The following is a 19,789-nucleotide window of genomic DNA, read 5'->3' as shown; positions in this document are numbered from 1 at the left end:
GGTTTCTAAAGTCTCCCTGAAAAAAAAAAAAAAACTAAAAAAACAGTGGGAGAGTAATATTGCCCTTTCAGCTTGTGTGCCAGTCTTGACTCCTGGGTGTGCCACCTCTCTCCCTCTCATTCAGTGGGCCATAGAAAGCCTATTTATTTTTTTTTTTAAATATTATTGGGTTTCTAAAGTCTCCCTGAAAAAACAAAAAATACATAAAAAAACAGTGGGAGAGTAATATTGCCCTTTCAGCTTGTGTGCCAGTCTTGACTCCTGGGTGTGCCACCTCTCTCCCTTTCATTCAGTGGGCCATAGAAAGCCTATTTATTTTTTCCGTGATTTGTGTTCTAAATTCTACCTCAACACAAAAACACTACATCAATCAGTGGGAGAAAAATATTGGCCTCAGTCAGGGCTTGTGTGCCACTGCTGTGTGTGCTATCTCTCATTCAGTGGGCTATAGCAAGCCTATTTTTTTTTTTTTTTTTTTTTTTTAATATTATTTGGTTTCTAAAGTCTCCCTGAAAAAAAAAAAAAACCCTAAAAAAACAGTGGGAGAGTAATATTGCCCTTTCAGCTTGTGTGCCAGTCTTGACTCCTGGGTGTGCCACCTCTCTCCCTCTCATTCAGTGGGCCATAGAAAGCCTATTTATTTTTTTTTTTTAATATTATTTGGTTTCTAATTCTCCCTGAAAAAAAAAAAAAAACCTAAAAAAACAGTGGGAGAATAATATTGCCCTTTCAGCTTGTGTGCCAGTCTTGACTCCTGGGTGTGCCACCTCTCTCCCTCTCATTCAGTGGGCCATAGAAAGCCTATTTATTTTTTTTTTAAAATATTATTGGGTTTCTAAAGTCTCCCTGAAAAAACAAAAAATACATAAAAAAACAGTGGGAGAGTAATATTGCCCTTTCAGCTTGTGTGCCAGTCTTGACTCCTGGGTGTGCCACCTCTCTCCCTTTCATTCAGTGGGCCATAGAAAGCCTATTTATTTTTTCCGTGATTTGTGTTCTAAATTCTACCTCAACACAAAAACACTACATCAATCAGTGGGAGAAAAATATTGGCCTCAGTCAGGGCTTGTGTGCCACTGCTGTGTGTGCTATCTCTCATTCAGTGGGCTATAGCAAGCCTATTTTTTTTTTTTTTTTTTTTTTTTTTTTAATATTATTTGGTTTCTAAAGTCTCCCTGAAAAAAAAAAAAAAACCTAAAAAAACAGTGGGAGAGTAATATTGCCCTTTCAGCTTGTGTGCCAGTCTTGACTCCTGGGTGTGCCACCTCTCTCCCTCTCATTCAGTGGGCCATAGAAAGCCTTTTTTTTTTGGGTTTTTTTTAATATTATTTGGCTTCTAAAGTCTCCCTGAAAAAAACAAAAAAAACATAAAAAACAGTGGGAGAGTAATATTGCCCTTTCAGCTTGTGCGCCAGTCTTGACTCCTGGTTGTGCCACCTCTCTCTCTCTAATTGTGGGCCATAGAAAGCCTTTTTTTTTTTTTTTTTTTAATATTATTTGGTTTCTAAAGTCTCCCTGAGAAAAAAAAAAAAATAAATTAGGTGGGAGATTAATATTGACATTAGTGCTTGAGTGACAGTCCTGCGTGTGTGTCATCTCTGTGATTTTGTGCCACAGAAAACAGAGTGTGTAACATTGTGCCTGATTTTCCTTGTGGTCTCACCAACCTGTTAAGGGATATTGAAATCATACTGAAGTTATAGCTCACCGTGTAAGTTGTTTGACAGCAACAAATAAAGTTACTTTGGTTAAGATTTTAAAACAATGAGGAAGTCTGGTGCAAGAGGTCGTCGTGGGCGTTCATTGTCAGCTGGTAATGATGGTAGTGGTAGTGGAGCATCAGGTGGTCGTGGGGATAAAAATATTCCACCTAAGTCTGGAGCTGTGGAGCCAGTTTCGTCGTCAGGCTACACAAGGCCTCGAACGCTCTCTTTTCTGGGAGTAGGAAAACCGCTTTTAAAGGCGGAGCAGCAACAGCAAGTTTTGGCTTACATTGCAGACTCAGCCTCTAGCTCTTTTGCCTCCTCTTCCGAAACTGGTAAATGTAAAAGCAGCGCGTCGCTTGTGGATGTTCACGGTCAGGGACAAGTCGCTTCCTTGTCCTCCTCAGCAAAAACTACAACAAGAGAGAAGGATGCAGCAGGCGACACAACGGGTCACTCCATGGAGCTCTTTACACATACCGTCCCTGGCTTAGAAAGTGAAACATTTAACAGGCCATGCCCATTACAAGTATATTCTGACATGGAGTGCACTGATGCACAGCCACAGCCAGAGTACTATGCTGCTCCTTTGACTCAGACCACCACATTGCCCTCTCAGGGTACAGATCCACAATCAGACCCTGATGAGACTATGTTGCCCCGCCACGAACGCTATACCACCGACCGACACAGTGACACAGACGAAGTTGCACACGAGCTCGAAGAGGAGGTAATAGATGACCCAGTTATTGACCCCGATTGGCAGCCATTGGGGGAACAGGGTGCAGGCGGCAGTAGTTCAGAAGCGGAGGTGGAGGAGGGGCCGCAGCAGGCATCAACATCGCAACAGGTTCCATCTGCCGGGCCCGTATCTGGACCAAAACGCGTGTCAAAGCCAAAACCTGTTGGAGCACAGCGTTGCCATCCGGTTAAAGCTCAGTCTGCAATCCCTGAAAAGGGATCCGAGTCTAGGAAGAGTGCAGTCTGGCATTTTTTTAAACAACATCCAACTGATCAGCGCAAAGTCATCTGTCAAAAATGTTCAACTAGCTTAAGCAGAGGTCAGAATCTGAAAAGTCTAAATACTAGTTGCATGCATAGACACTTAACCACCATGCATTTTCAAGCCTGGACTAACTACCAAACGTCCCTCAAGGTTGTAGCACCCTCGGCCAATGAAGCTAGTCAGCAACGCAACATCCCTTCCGTCACTGTAAGGCCACCATTTTCCGCACCACCGGCAGTATCTGTGCAGGTTTCTTTGCCAGCCAAAAGCAGTCAGGGTCAGGGAATCACCAGTTTTGTAGGAGGAAATATTGCATCTAGGGCACCGGCGGAAACAATACCGTCTCCAACCGTCTCTCAGTCTGCCATGTACACCGGCACACCCGAAAGTTCCACGATCTCCAGCTCTCCAGTCCAGCTCACCCTACATGAGACTCTGGTTAGAAAAAGGAAGTACTTATCCTCGCATCCGCGTACACAGGGTTTTAACGCCCACATAGCTAGACTAATCTCGTTAGAGATGATGCCCTACCGGTTAGTTGAAAGCGAAGCTTTCAAAGCCCTGATGGAGTACGCTGAACCACGATACGAGCTACCCAGTCGACACTTTTTTTCCAGAAAAGCCATCCCAGCCCTGCACCAGCATGTTAAACAGCGCATCGTCCATGCACTCAGGCAATCTGTGAGTACAAAGGTGCACCTGACTACAGATGCATGGACCAGTAGGCATGGCCAGGGACGTTATGTGTCCATCACGGCACACTGGGTGAATGTGGTGGATGCAGGGTCCACAGGCGACATCAATTTAGGGACAGTTGTGCCTAGCCCACGGTCTAGGAAACAGTTGGCTGTAGGCGTTCGCACCCCCTCCTCCTCCTCCTCCTCGTCCTCCTGCAGAAGCTACAGCTCTTCCACAGAACGCAGTCTGCCAACCACTCCATCGGCAGATGACACTGTTGCACACCAGTTGTCCCATTATGGGCCAGCTACTGCCAAGCGTCAGCAGGCTGTATTGGCTATGAAGTGCTTGGGCGACAATAGACACACCGCGGAAGTTCTGTCCGAGTTCTTGCAACAAGAAACGCAGTCGTGGCTGGGCACAGTAGATCTTGAGGCAGGCAAGGTAGTGAGTGATAACGGAAGGAATTTCATGGCTGCCATCTCCCTTTCCCAACTGAAACACATTCCTTGCCTGGCTCACACCTTAAACCTGGTGGTGCAGTGCTTATTGAAAACTTATCCTGGGTTCTCCGACCTGCTCCTCAAAGTGCGTGCACTTTGCTCACATATCCGACGTTCGCCTGTACACGCCAGCCGTATGCAGACCTATCAGCGGTCTTTGAACCTTCCCCAGCATCGCCTAATCATAGACGTTGCAACAAGGTGGAACTCAACACTGCACATGCTTCAGAGACTGTGCGAACAGAGGCGTGCTGTTATTTATTTGTGGGAGGATACACGGGCAGGCAGTAGGATGGCAGACATGGAGTTGTCAGGTGTGCAGTGGTCTAAGATACAAGACATGTGTCAAGTCCTTCAGTGCTTTGAGGAATGCACACGGCTGGTTAGTGCAGACAACGCCGTAATAAGCATGAGCATCCCCCTAATGCGTCTGCTGATGCAAAGTTTGACGCACATAAAGGAGCAGGCGTCTGCACCAGAGGAAGAGGAAAGCCTTGATGACAGTCAGCCATTGTCTGGTCAGGGCAGTGTACAGGACGAGGTAGCGGGCGAAGAGGAGGTGGAGGACGAGGAGGATGATGGGGATGAGTATATTTTTAATGCCGAACCTTTCCCGGGGGCACAGGAATTTGGTTGCGTGTCACGGCCGGGTTCTGGTTTTTTGAGGGACACAAGTGACGTAGATTTGCCTGCAACTGCCCCTCAACCAATCACAACCGGAGATTTGACAACTGGAACTTTGGCCCACATGGCGGATTATGCCTTACGTATCCTAAAAAGGGACACACGCATTACGAAAATGATGAACGATGACGATTACTGGTTGGCCTGCCTCCTTGATCCACGCTATAAAGGCAAATTGCAAAATATTATGCCACATGAGAACTTGGAACTAATATTAGCAACCAAACAATCAACTCTTGTTGACCGTTTGCTTCAGGCATTCCCAGCACACAGCGCACGTGATCGTTCTCACACGAGCTCCAGGGGGCAGCAGACTAGGAGTGTTAGGGGTGCACACATCAGAAGTGGCGTTGGACAGAGGGGTTTTCTGACCAGGTTGTGGAGTGATTTTGCTATGACCGCAGACAGGACAGGTACTGCTGCATCAATTGAAAGTGACAGGAGACAACATTTGTCCAGTATGGTTACTAACTATTTTTCATCCCTTATCGATGTTCTCCCTCAACCGTCATTCCCATTTGATTACTGGGCCTCCAAATTAGACACCTGGCCAGAATTGGCAGAATATGCATTGCAGGAGCTTGCTTGCCCGGCAGCAAGTGTCCTATCAGAAAGAGTATTCAGTGCTGCAGGTTCAATATTAACCGAAAAAAGGACTCGTCTGGCTACCCAAAATGTTGACGATCTAACATTCATTAAAATGAACCACAACTGGATTTCGAAATCTTTTGCCCCACCTTGCCCGGCCGACACCTAGCTTTCCTATGAAAAGCTCTTGCCTGTGAATTACTTTTCTAATGTCTAATTTGCTGCAGCTGATTGTACAGCATACGACATGTTTACACCTCCCTAAATGGCAAAACTCCCCACACGGGGCCGTGGTATCGCGACTTGGCGCAAGCACCCGTGAGACTGCTGTTTGTCTGAAGAGGTGGGTGTGCTCGCTTTTGGTTGACGGCATTGCTACTGGGTCCCTCATAGTACAATGTAGTGTCTCTGGCGGTGGTGGTGCGCACCCAACGTCAGACACACCGTTGTAACATGAGGGGCCCTGGGGCGGTCCCGCCGGCCTCAAGAGAGTTCCCCCCTACCCCAGCTCAAAATGTGCTCTACCACGTGCAAAATTATGTCGCACAGCTCCACCAATCTTTAGTCTATTCGCTGACATCATTCAATGTCTGGCACTGACAATACAAATTTGTAGACATCTATGATGCAACTTAAAGTAGTCTGTGTCTGTGTCCTATATTGGCACCATTAAATAGTTACTGCCAAATTACTATGTCAGAAACTCAGTAGATGAGCCCACCCCTGTACCTAAGTATGCCACCTTTTTTTTTTGTTTTGGTTGTTTTGCGAGACATTAACATCTATTTATATTTTGGGAGTACTGGGACAGACACTCCTTGCACTACTCCTCCACTCACCACCAAGCTGCCTGTGTATCCATGTAACCGCTGTAAAACTGCCATGAGCCTATTGTTTGTTATTTTAGGCCTTTGATAGCCTGTCTGCGGCCCCTACTTGCAATACTCCTCCACTGACCACCAAGCTGCCTGCCCGTGTATCCATGTAACCGCTGTAAAACTGCCATGAGCCTATTGTTTGTTATTTTAGGCCTTTGATAGCCTGTCTGCGGTCCCTACTTTAAATACTCCTCCACTGACCACCAAGCTGCCTGCCCGTGTATCCATGTAACCGCTGTGAAACTGCCATGAGCCTATTGTTTGTTATGTTAGGCCTTTGATAGCCTGTCTGCGGTCCCTACTTTAAATACTCCTCCACTGACCAGACCACTGCTGCCCGTGTACCCCTGGAACCAATTATAAAGTGCCTACAGCCAGCCCATTTTCTTATGTTAGGCCTTTGAAGCCTGTCTGCGGTCCCTACTTTAAATACTCCTCCACTCACCACCACCAAGCTGCCTGCCCGTGTATCCATGTAACCGCTGTGAAACTGCCATGAGCCTATTGTTTGTTATGTTAGGCCTTTGATAGCCTGTCTGCGGTCCCTACTTTAAATACTCCTCCACTGACCAGACCACTGCTGCCCGTGTACCCCTGGAACCAATTATAAAGTGCCTACAGCCAGCCCATTTTCTTATGTTAGGCCTTTGAAGCCTGTCTGCGGTCCCTACTTTAAATACTCCTCCACTGACCACCAAGCTGCCTGCCCGTGTATCCATGTAACCGCTGTAAAACTGCCATGAGCCTATTGTTTGTTATTTTAGGCCTTTGATAGCCTGTCTGCGGTCCCTACTTTAAATACTCCTCCACTGACCACCAAGCTGCCTGCCCGTGTATCCATGTAACCGCTGTAAAACTGCCATGAGCCTATTGTTTGTTATTTTAGGCCTTTGATAGCCTGTCTGCGGTCCCTACTTTAAATACTCCTCCACTGACCACCAAGCTGCCTGCCCGTGTATCCATGTAACCGCTGTAAAACTGCCATGAGCCTATTGTTTGTTATTTTAGGCCTTTGATAGCCTGTCTGCGGCCCCAACTTGCAATACTCCTCCACTGACCACCAAGCTGCCTGCCCGTGTATCCATGTAACCGCTGTAAAACTGCCATGAGCCTATTGTTTGTTATTTTAGGCCTTTGATAGCCTGTCTGCGGTCCCTACTTTAAATACTCCTCCACTGACCACCAAGCTGCCTGCCCGTGTATCCATGTAACCGCTGTAAAACTGCCATGAGCCTATTGTTTGTTATTTTAGGCCTTTGATAGCCTGTCTGCGGTCCCTACTTTAAATACTCCTCCACTGACCACCAAGCTGCCTGCCCGTGTATCCATGTAACCGCTGTAAAACTGCCATGAGCCTATTGTTTGTTATTTTAGGCCTTTGATAGCCTGTCTGCGGCCCCAACTTGCAATACTCCTCCACTGACCACCAAGCTGCCTGCCCGTGTATCCATGTAACCGCTGTAAAACTGCCATGAGCCTATTGTTTGTTATTTTAGGCCTTTGATAGCCTGTCTGCGGTCCCTACTTTAAATACTCCTCCACTGACCACCAAGCTGCCTGCCCGTGTATCCATGTAACCGCTGTGAAACTGCCATGAGCCTATTGTTTGTTATGTTAGGCCTTTGATAGCCTGTCTGCGGTCCCTACTTTTAATACTCCTCCACTGACCAGACCACTGCTGCCCGTGTACCCCTGGAACCAATTATAAAGTGCCTACAGCCAGCCCATTTTCTTATGTTAGGCCTTTGAAGCCTGTCTGCGGTCCCTACTTTAAATACTCCTCCACTGACCAGACCACTGCTGCCCGTGTACCCCTGGAACCAATTATAAAGTGCCTACAGCCAGCCCATTTTCTTATGTTAGGCCTTTGAAGCCTGTCTGCGGTCCCTACTTTAAATACTCCTCCACTCACCACCACCAAGCTGCCTGCCCGTGTATCCATGTAACCGCTGTGAAACTGCCATGAGCCTATTGTTTGTTATTTTAGGCCTTTGATAGCCTGTCTGCGGCCCCTACTTGCAATACTCCTCCACTGACCACAATGCTGCCTGGAGTGCCTGCCTGTGTATCCATGTAACCGATGTAAAACTGCCATGACTGCCTACTGTTTGTTATTTTAGGCCTTTGATAGCCTGTCTGCAGCCCCTACTTGCAATACTCCTCCACTGACCACACCAATGCTGCCCGTGTACCCCTGGAACCTATTTAAAAGTTCATAGAGCCTAGTTATATATTTTATTTACTATTAATAAGGCCATGATGGACTACGCTGTACCACGCTACAAGCTAACCAGTCGACACTTCTTTTGCGAGAAAAGCCATCCCAACCCTCCACCAGCATGTAGAAGACCGCATTGTCCATGCACTCTGGCAATCTGTGAGTACAAAGGTGCACCTGACAACAGACGCATGGACCTGTAGGCATGGCCACGGAAGATTACGTGTCCATTACGGCGCAATGGGTTAATGTGGTGGATGCATGGTCCACAGGGGACAGCCTACTAAGTCTGTCTGCAGTCCCTAATTCAAATTGTCCTCCACTGTCTAAATCGGAACTTCCACCTTCTGGCTTTCGGCCTATAGTATCAGAAATTAAACTGCATTTGGCCTTCAACTTTGGTTAGGGCCTACTAACGGCTTCTGCCCCTCCCTGGTGTTGCCCTCAACTAAATAAAGCTGAGCTTCAACCTTCTGCTCCAAATTACCATTTTGAAAAATGCAATAGGCTTTTCAGGCCTACTAAAGGTGTCTGTCTGTGTGCCCCTGCCTGGTGTTGTCCTCAACTAAATAAAGCTGAGCTTCAACCTTCCGGCTCTCATTATGTGGTTTTAAAAAAAAAAATGGTGGTTAGGGCCTACTAACGGCTTCTGCCCCTCCCTGGTGTTGCCCTCAACTAAATAAAGCTGAGCTTCAACCTTCTGCTCCAAATTACCATTTTGAAAAATGCAATAGGCTTTTCAGGCCTACAAAAGGTGTCTGTCTGTGTGCCCCTCCCTGGTGTTGCCCTCAACTAAATAAAGCTGAGCTTCAACCTTCTGCTCCAAATTACCATTTTGAAAAATGCAATAGGCTTTTCAGGCCTACTAAAGGTGTCTGTCTGTGTGCCCCTCCCTGGTGTTGTCCTCAACTAAATAAAGCTGAGCTTCAACCTTCCGGCTCTCATTATGTGGTTTTAAAAAAAAAAATGGTGGTTAGGGCCTACTAACGGCTTCTGCCCCTCCCTGGTGTTGTCCTCAACTAAATAAAGCTGAGCTTCAACCTTCCGGCTCTCATTATGTGGTTTTAAAAAAAAAAATGGTGGTTAGGGCCTACTAACGGCTTCTGCCCCTCCCTGGTGTTGCCCTCAACTAAATAAAGCTGAGCTTCAACCTTCTGCTCCAAATTACCATTTTGAAAAATGCAATAGGCTTTTCAGGCCTACTAAAGGTGTCTGTCTGTGTGCCCCTCCCTGGTGTTGTCCTCAACTAAATAAAGCTGAGCTTCAACCTTCCGGCTCTCATTATGTGGTTTTAAAAAAAAAAAATGGTGGTTAGGGCCTACTAACGGCTTCTGCCCCTCCCTGGTGTTGCCCTCAACTAAATAAAGCTGAGCTTCAACCTTCTGCTCCAAATTACCATTTTGAAAAATGCAATAGGCTTTTCAGGCCTACTAAAGGTGTCTGTCTGTGTGCCCCTCCCTGGTGTTGTCCTCAACTAAATAAAGCTGAGCTTCAACCTTCCGGCTCTCATTATGTGGTTTTAAAAAAAAAAATGGTGGTTAGGGCCTACTAACGGCTTCTGCCCCTCCCTGGTGTTGCCCTCAACTAAATAAAGCTGAGCTTCAACCTTCCGGCTCTCATTATGTGGTTTTAAAAAAAAAAATGGTGGTTAGGGCCTACTAACGGCTTCTGCCCCTCCCTGGTGTTGCCCTCAACTAAATAAAGCTGAGCTTCAACCTTCTGCTCCAAATTACCATTTTGAAAAATGCAATAGGCTTTTCAGGCCTACTAAAGGTGTCTGTCTGTGTGCCCCTCCCTGGTGTTGTCCTCAACTAAATAAAGCTGAGCTTCAACCTTCCGGCTCTCATTATGTGGTTTTAAAAAAAAAAATGGTGGTTAGGGCCTACTAACGGCTTCTGCCCCTCCCTGGTGTTGCCCTCAACTAAATAAAGCTGAGCTTCAACCTTCTGCTCCAAATTACCATTTTGAAAAATGCAATAGGCTTTTCAGGCCTACTAAAGGTGTCTGTCTGTGTGCCCCTCCCTGGTGTTGTCCTCAACTAAATAAAGCTGAGCTTCAACCTTCCGGCTCTCATTATGTGGTTTTAAAAAAAAAAATGGTGGTTAGGGCCTACTAACGGCTTCTGCCCCTCCCTGGTGTTGTCCTCAACTAAATAAAGCTGAGCTTCAACCTTCCGGCTCTCATTATGTGGTTTTAAAAAAAAAAATGGTGGTTAGGGCCTACTAACGGCTTCTGCCCCTCCCTGGTGTTGCCCTCAACTAAATAAAGCTGAGCTTCAACCTTCTGCTCCAAATTACCATTTTGAAAAATGCAATAGGCTTTTCAGGCCTACTAAAGGTGTCTGTCTGTGTGCCCCTCCCTGGTGTTGTCCTCAACTAAATAAAGCTGAGCTTCAACCTTCCGGCTCTCATTATGTGGTTTTAAAAAAAAAAATGGTGGTTAGGGCCTACTAACGGCTTCTGCCCCTCCCTGGTGTTGCCCTCAACTAAATAAAGCTGAGCTTCAACCTTCTGCTCCAAATTACCATTTTGAAAAATGCAATAGGCTTTTCAGGCCTACTAAAGGTGTCTGTCTGTGTGCCCCTCCCTGGTGTTGTCCTCAACTAAATAAAGCTGAGCTTCAACCTTCCGGCTCTCATTATGTGGTTTTAAAAAAAAAAATGGTGGTTAGGGCCTACTAACGGCTTCTGCCCCTCCCTGGTGTTGCCCTCAACTAAATAAAGCTGAGCTTCAACCTTCTGCTCCAAATTACCATTTTGAAAAATGCAATAGGCTTTTCAGGCCTACTAAAGGTGTCTGTCTGTGTGCCCCTCCCTGGTGTTGTCCTCAACTAAATAAAGCTGAGCTTCAACCTTCCGGCTCTCATTATGTGGTTTAAAAAAAAAAAATGGTGGTTAGGGCCTACTAACGGCTTCTGCCCCTCCCTGGTGTTGTCCTCAACTAAATAAAGCTGAGCTTCAACCTTCCGGCTCTCATTATGTGGTTTTAAAAAAAAAAATGGTGGTTAGGGCCTACTAACGGCTTCTGCCCCTCCCTGGTGTTGCCCTCAACTAAATAAAGCTGAGCTTCAACCTTCTGCTCCAAATTACCATTTTGAAAAATGCAATAGGCTTTTCAGGCCTACTAAAGGTGTCTGTCTGTGTGCCCCTCCCTGGTGTTGTCCTCAACTAAATAAAGCTGAGCTTCAACCTTCCGGCTCTCATTATGTGGTTTTAAAAAAAAAAAATGGTGGTTAGGGCCTACTAACGGCTTCTGCCCCTCCCTGGTGTTGCCCTCAACTAAATAAAGCTGAGCTTCAACCTTCTGCTCCAAATTACCATTTTGAAAAATGCAATAGGCTTTTCAGGCCTACTAAAGGTGTCTGTCTGTGTGCCCCTCCCTGGTGTTGTCCTCAACTAAATAAAGCTGAGCTTCAACCTTCCGGCTCTCATTATGTGGTTTTAAAAAAAAAAATGGTGGTTAGGGCCTACTAACGGCTTCTGCCCCTCCCTGGTGTTGCCCTCAACTAAATAAAGCTGAGCTTCAACCTTCCGGCTCTCATTATGTGGTTTTAAAAAAAAAAATGGTGGTTAGGGCCTACTAACGGCTTCTGCCCCTCCCTGGTGTTGCCCTCAACTAAATAAAGCTGAGCTTCAACCTTCTGCTCCAAATTACCATTTTGAAAAATGCAATAGGCTTTTCAGGCCTACTAAAGGTGTCTGTCTGTGTGCCCCTCCCTGGTGTTGTCCTCAACTAAATAAAGCTGAGCTTCAACCTTCTGGCTCTCATTAAGTGGTTTTAAAAAAAAAATGGTGGTTAGGGCCTACTAACGGCTTCTGCCCCTCCCTGGTGTTGCCCTCAACTAAATAAAGCTGAGCTTCAACCTTCTGCTCCAAATTACCATTTTGAAAAATGCAATAGGCTTTTCCGGCCTACTAAAGGTGTCTGTCTGTGTGCCCCTGCCTGGTGTTGCCCTCAACTAAATAAAGCTGAGCTTCAACCTTCTGCTCCAAATTACCATTTTAAAAAATGCAATAGGCTTTTCCGGCCTACTAAAGGTGTCTGCCCCTCCCTGGTGTTGTCCTCAACTGAACAAAGCTGAGCTTCCACATTCTGGCTTTCGCCCTATACTATCAGATATTAAACTGCATTTGGCCTACTAGTGTGGTTAGGCCCTTGAAACAGTGTCTGCTGCTCTTGGGTTTGCTACTCCACTGAACAAAGCAATGCCGCCTGTTTAGTCCTGTTACCAATTTTGAACTGCATGTAGCCTACTTTATTCTTTGGCCCTATATCTGTTTCCTCCTCATCCTGCCCATTGCCCAGCCACTGCTAAATGAGTCTGCTGGTACATTGACCTAGACCACTACATTCCCCTTGTACTCTACACAGCCAGAATCTGTCCCTGCTGAAAGTAAGGTTCCCCTTCCCGCATGTTATACCACCTTACACAGGGACAAAGAGGAAGGTGCAGATGAAAGTGCAGGTTCCTTCATCAGGTGGGGGGGCATACTCGTTGGCGACGTCACTGGCACAGGGCCCCTCAGAGTACGCAAAAGTGTCGCTGCTGGTGGGAGGCGCCCCCGCCATGCAAACACACCGCCGTACTTTGAGGGGCCCTGTGCCAGTGGCAATGCGAACGAGTGGGCCCCCCCCCCCTGCTTGCTCAGGATCACAGCACTTGCAACTTTTAAATACTTACCTTTCCCTGCAACACCGCCGTGACGTAGTCCGCATTTCCTGGGCCCACGAAAAACTTGAGCCAGCCCTACTCCCCCCACAACTTTCCCCCAATTCCCTATGCCCAACTATTATTATACAGTTAATTAAGATTGGCAAGCTTCAGAAACAAGAATGGATGTTTTTGGCATTAAAATGGGCACTGTAGGTGTTTTCCTGGCCTCCACTCACTGCCGACTATGCTTCCCCATTGACTTGCATTGGGTTTCGTGTTTCGGTCGATCCCCGACTTTTAGCGATAATCGGCCGACTGCACTCGACTCGACTCTGGACAAAATCGGGTTTCCCAAAACCCTACTCGATTTTAAAAAAATGAAAGTCGCTCAACCCTAATTATTATTATTATCATCTATCTATTATCTATCTATCATCTATCTATTTTCTATCTATCTGTGTGTGAACATTATTCTTCAATGGAGTATGTAAATGAAGAGGTTAGACAAGAAATGACATCACAATTTTTTTGTTGTTAAATAATAGATCTTTATTTAGCATACAAAAACGCATACAAATCCGCAAGAAAAAAACGCATGACAATCTGCATCAAAAACGCATCAAATCCTCGCTGATTTTTACCTGCATTTTCTGCCAAGAGATGCAGAAAATTCCACAGGCAAATCTACAATGTGTGCACATACCCTAACAGTGGTCAAACTTTTTCTGAAAGTCTTCACAAGGTTGGCACACACTATTGGTGGTATGTTGGCCCATTCATCCATGCAGATCTTCTCTAGAGCAGTGATGTTTTGGGCCTGCCGCTGGGCAACATGGACTTTCAACTCCCTCGAAAGGTTTTCTATGGGGATGAGATCTGGAGAGTGGCTAGGCCACTCCAGGACCTTCATATGCTTCCTGCATACTGAAATACCCATCCACGTTTCATCTTCAATGTCCTTGCTGATGGAAGGAGGTTTGCGCTCAAAATCTCATGATACATGGCCCAATTCATTATTTCATGTACATGGATCAGTGGTCCTGGTCCCTTTGCAGAGAAACAGCCCCAAAGCATGATGTTGCCACCCCCATGCTTCACAGTAGGTATGGTGTTCTTTGAATGCAACTCAGCATTCTGTCTCCTCCAAACACGACGAGTTTTGTTTCTACCAAACAGTTCTACTTTGGTTTCATCAGACCATACGACATTCTCCCAATACTCTTCTGGATAATCCAAATGCTCTCTAGCAAACTTCAGACGGGCCAGGACATGTACTGGCTTAAGCAGGGGTCAACATCTGGCACTGCAGGATCTGAGTCCCTGGCGGCGTGGTGTGTTACTGATGGTAGCCTTTGTTACAGTGGTCCCAGCTCTATGCAGGTCATTCAATAGGTCCTCCCATGTGGTTCTGGGATTTTTGCTCACCGTTCTTGTGATCATTTTGACCCCACAGGGTGAGATCTTGCATGGAGCCCCAGATCGAGGGAGATTATTAGTGGTCTTGTATGTCTTCCATTTTCTTATTATTGCTCCCACAGTGGATTTCATCACAGCAAGCTGTTTGCCTGCCTATTGTAGATTCAGTCTTCACAGCCTGGTGCAGGGCTACAATTTGGTTCTGGTGTTCTTCAACAACATTTTGGTCTTCACCATAGTGGAGTTTGGAGTGTGACTGTTTGAGGTTGTGGACAGGTGTCTTTTATACTGATAACAAGTTCAAACAGGTTCTATTACTACAGGTATTGAGTGGAGGACAGAGGAAACTCTTAAACCAGAAATCTTGCATGTTTTAAGGTGGTCAAATACTTATTTTCCACCATAATTTGCAAAATAAATCTTACAAAATCAGAGAAGGTGATTTTCTGGATTTGTTTTCTCATTTTGACTCTCAAAGTTGTGGTCTACCTATGATGTCAATTACAGGCCTCTGTCATCTTTTTAAATGGGAGATCTTGCACAATTGGTGGCTGACTAAATATTTTTTTCCCTACTGTAGATGTGAAAAACACATGGCTATGTGCCTATACGGATAAGGATAGGACCCGAAAATCTAGATAGAATTGTGTCTCAAAAGCAAGCACCTACAGCTAGCTGCTGTAATCAGGTGGCATGCATAGGGTCTAATATTAGGCAGAAATTACTTTATCCAACGCACACTTTAAGGCTGCTGTCACACTAACAGTATTTGGTCAGCATTTTACATCAGTATTTGTAAGCCAAAACCAGGAGTGGGTGATAAATGCAGAAGTGGTGCATATGTTTCTATTATACTTTTCCTCTAATTTTTCCACTCCTGGTTTTGGCTTACAAATACTGATGTATAATACTGACCAAATACTGCTAGTGTGACGGCAGCCTTATAAGTAAATCCTTGTGTTTATTCCACAGTATATCCATTCTGTCATGCAGATTTTCAAGGTGGATTTACCATTTGCATTTGTGTTTCCTCTATGCTCATTTACCTTTTCGGGATATGTAAGCAACATTAAACAAGAAAGCCCAGGATGTTTCTTCCACTTCTGCATAAATTCACTATTAATCAGGATAACTTTAACTTCTTCTTCAACAATATTGAATGAAAATTCACTCAATATGAATACACCATCCACCTGGAAAGAGAGTGCTTTTAATTTTCAATGAAAACTGCAAGCTAGAAAAAAAAAACAATGCCAATGCAGATTTTAATATGAAGTGAAAATGCATCAGCATAAATATTGGCTTAAACGAATTTCCATTTCTGAAAACATAACAAAAGTGTTAATGAAAATTTTAAGTAGAAGCAACTTGACTTGAACAGACAAATTTTGCAATAGTAAGCTTCATGTAGATGTCCAAGTATCAAGCTACGTGTATGGACCGTGACGCACGGACTGGACGCGAGTCTCCTGACCTAAACATGACAGCCTCAGCCATATATGAGGCTTTCAAATTAAGGTCAGGAGACCCACGGCCAGTCAGTGCATCAAGGTCTGTACTCAGTTGATGATACATGGATGTCTGAATGAAGCTTTATGCCATGTTCACACATTCAGTATTTGGTCAGTATTTTACCTCAGTATTTGTAAGCAAAAACCAGGAGTGGGTGATAAATACAGAAGTGGTGACTAGGGATGAGCAAAACGGATCGAACAATTTCAAAAGTCGCCGACTTTTGGCAAAGTCGGGTTTCGTGAAACCCGACCCGATCCCAGCGTGGAATTGGCCACGTGGTCGGCGATCTTCGCGCCAAAGTCGCGTTTCGTATGACGCTTTCAGCGCCTTTTCTCAGCCAATGAAGGAGGATGCAGAGTGTGGGCAGCGTGATGACATACAGTAGGTCTCGGTCCCCACCATCTTAGAGAAGGGCATGGCAGTGATTGGCTTGCTTTCTGCGGCATCACAGGGGCTATAAAGGGGCGCTCCCGCCGACCGCCATCTTACTGCTGCCGATCTGAGCATAGGGAGAGGTTGCTGCCGCTTCGTCAGAAGCAGGGATAGCGTTAGGCAGGGTAAATTAACCCCCAAAACCGTTTGTGCTGTAGCGATTTCCACTGTCCAAAACCACCTTTTCTTTGCAGGGACAGTGGAGGCTAGATTTTTCTTCATCAGCTCTGTAGCTTATAGGGCTGCCCTAGAAGGCTCCCTGATAGCTGCGTTGCTGTGTGTACGCCGCTGTGCAAACCAACTGCTTTTTTCAAAGCACAAATTTTGCTGCTCCTTCCTTTCTGCACAGCTATCTTGTTTGTTTGTCCACACTTTTGTGTGCAGCAGTCCTTTTTATTGCTGCCTGCCATACTTTTCTGAGATTATTGTAGGGAGATAGTAATTGTAGTAAATTCCTTTTTTTTTTTTTAATATATCTTCAAGCCACTTTCTGCCCCTTAAACTATGTAGTGTAAAACAGTGGGCCTGTATTTTTCTCCACTGTCCCACACCTAAAAAGGGAGATTAATATTGGCAAATCTTTGCATCTGTGCCAGTCCTGTCTGTGGTATCTGTCAGTCATTTTCAGCCACAGAAACTATACTGTCATAGATTGGGCCTGATTGATTGACTAGTCTCCCATATAAAAAAAAAATTAATAAAGGGAGATTAATATTGGCAAATCTGTGCATCTGTGCCAGTCCTGTCTGTGGTATCTCTGTCAGTCATTTTCAGCCACAGAAACTATACTGTCATACAGTGGGCCTGATTTATTCAGCACTCACCCACACATAAAAAGGGAGATTTATATTCACAACAAGTTAACATACACCTTCTACCTTGTTTTTCAGTACCATATAACGGTTGTTAGTTTGGTTACATTTTCCCAAGAATGAAGAAGGCTGGTGGAAGAGGTCGTGGCCATGGGCGGTCTGTCATGAATCCCCAATGGCTAGGGATAACACAGGACAAGCAAAGTATAACAAATATCGGACGAGCTCTAGGGTGATGGAACCTGGGCTGACCGCTGCCCTACGCCTGACAAACGCAACTAGAGATAGCCAGGGAGCGTGCCTACGTTGGTTCTAGACGCCACGCACCAGCCTAAGAGCTAACTAGTACTGCAGAGAAAACAAGACCTCACTTGCCTCCAGAGGAATTAACCCCAAAGGTATAGTTGCCCCCCACATGTATTGACGGTGAAATGAGAGGAAGGCACACACATAGAGATGATGTATATAGCTTTAGCAAATAGAGGCCCGCTGAAAACTAGAAAGCAGAATGATACAAAAGGGGACTGAGCGGTCAGCAAAAAACCCTAATCAAAAAAACCATCCTGAGATTACAAGAACCCATGTGCCAACTCATGGCACATGGGGAGAACCTCAGTCCACTAGAGCAACCAGCTAGCATAGAGACATTCTAAGCAAGCTGGACAAAAAACCAAACAACTGAAAATCAGCACTTAGCTTATCCTGAAAGATCTGGGAGCAGGTAGGCAGGAACCAAACAGAGCACATCTGAACACATTGATAGCCGGCAAGGGAAATGACAGAAAGGCCAGGTAAAATAGGAAACACCCAGCCTCTGATGGACAGGTGGAAACCAAAGGCCGCAACCAACCAAAGTCACCCAGTACCAGCAGTAACCACCAGAGGGAGCCCACCAACAGAATCCACAACAGTACCCCCCCCTTGAGGAGGGGTCACCGAACCCTCACGAGAACCCCCAGGGCGATCAGGGTGAGCTCTATGGAAGGCGCGGACCAAATCAGTCGCGTGAACATCGGAGGCGACCACCCAGGAATTATCCTCCTGACCATAACCCTTCCACTTAACCAAATACTGGAGTTTGCGTCTGGAAACACGAGAATCCAAGATCTTTTCAACAACATACTCCAATTCTCCCTCCACCAGCACCGGAGCAGGAGGCTCGACCGAAGGAACAACGGGTACCTCATACCTCCGCAACAACGACCGATGGAACACATTATGAATAGCAAACGATGCTGGGAGATCCAAACGAAAAGATACAGGGTTAAGAATCTCCGAGATCCTATAAGGACCGATGAACCGAGGCTTGAACTTAGGAGAAGAGACCTTCATAGGGACAAAACGAGAAGACAACCACACCAAGTCCCCAACAAGAAGTCGGGGACCCACGCGGCGACGGCGATTAGCAAACTGCTGAGTCTTCTCCTGAGATAACTTCAAATTGTCCACCACCTGATTCCAAATCTGATGTAGCCTGTCCACCACCACGTCCACTCCAGGACAATCCGAAGATTCCCCCTGACCAGAGGAAAAACGAGGATGAAACCCCGAATTACAAAAAAAAGGAGAGACCAACGTGGCAGAACTAGCCCGATTATTAAGAGCAAATTCGGCCAGTGGCAAAAAAGCAACCCAGTCATCCTGATCAGCAGAAACAAAACACCTCAAATAAGTTTCCAAGGTCTGATTAGTTCGCTCCGTCTGGCCATTCGTCTGAGGATGGAATGCAGACGAGAAAGACAAATCAATGCCCATCTTGGCACAAAACGTCCGCCAAAATCTAGACACAAACTGGGATCCCCTGTCAGAAACGATATTCTCCGGAATCCCATGCAAACGAACCACGTTCTGAAAAAACAAAGGAACCAACTCAGAGGAGGAGGGTAACTTAGGCAAGGGCACCAAATGAACCATCTTAGAAAAGCGGTCACACACAACCCAGATAACGGACATTTTCTGTGAAACCGGGAGATCAGAAATAAAATCCATGGAAATGTGCGTCCAAGGCCTCTTCGGGATGGGCAAAGATAACAACAACCCACTAGCCCGTGAACAGCAAGGCTTAGCTCGAGCACACACTTCACAAGACTGCACAAAGGTACGCACATCCCTAGACAAGGAAGGCCACCAAAAAGACCTGGCCACCAAATCTCTTGTACCAAATATTCCAGGATGACCAGCCAACACAGAAGAATGGACCTCGGAGATGACTCTACTGGTCCAATCATCCGGAACAAACAGTCTTTCTGGTGGACATCGATCCGGTTTATCCACCTGAAACTCCTGCAATGCGCGTCGCAAGTCTGGGGATACGGCGGACAATATTACCCCATCCCTAAGGATACCAGCAGGCCCAGTGTCTCCAGGAGAGTCAGGCACAAAACTCCTGGAAAGAGCATCTGCCTTCACATTCTTTGAACCTGGCAGGTATGAAACCACGAAATTGAAACGAGAAAAAAATAATGACCAACGAGCCTGTCTAGGATTCAAACGCCTGGCAGACTCAAGGTAAATGAGATTCTTGTGATCAGTCAAGACCACCACGCGATGTTTAGCACCCTCAAGCCAATGACGCCACTCCTCAAATGCCCACTTCATGGCCAAAAGCTCCCGATTACCCACATCATAATTGCGCTCGGCGGGCGAGAATTTTCTAGAGAAGAAAGCACATGGCTTCATCACCGAGCCATTAGAACTTCTCTG

At 45.9% G+C, this 19,789-nt stretch overlaps 1 protein-coding gene across 3 annotated transcripts in view; it reads right to left on the bottom strand.

Moving 5' to 3' along the window:
• The window catches only part of LOC143793224 (uncharacterized), a 420,556-nt gene that overhangs the window by 170,436 nt on the left and 230,331 nt on the right, over positions 1-19,789 (bottom strand). For 2 of the 3 annotated variants that reach the window (XM_077280004.1, XM_077280005.1), the window contains exon 11: positions 15,374-15,520. The exons of the other annotated variant lie outside the window; for it this stretch is intronic. In XM_077280004.1, the coding sequence (XP_077136119.1) occupies positions 15,374-15,520 (147 nt within the window). The remainder of the gene's footprint in view (positions 1-15,373; positions 15,521-19,789) is intronic. 3 annotated transcript variants of the gene reach the window in all.

The sequence above is a fragment of the Ranitomeya variabilis genome, chromosome 1 (genome assembly GCF_051348905.1).
Source record: "Ranitomeya variabilis isolate aRanVar5 chromosome 1, aRanVar5.hap1, whole genome shotgun sequence".
Lineage (NCBI taxonomy): Eukaryota > Metazoa > Chordata > Amphibia > Anura > Dendrobatidae > Ranitomeya > Ranitomeya variabilis.
The sequence above is the reverse complement of the archived record's forward strand: the minus strand, read 5'-3'. Positions and strand labels throughout refer to the sequence as shown.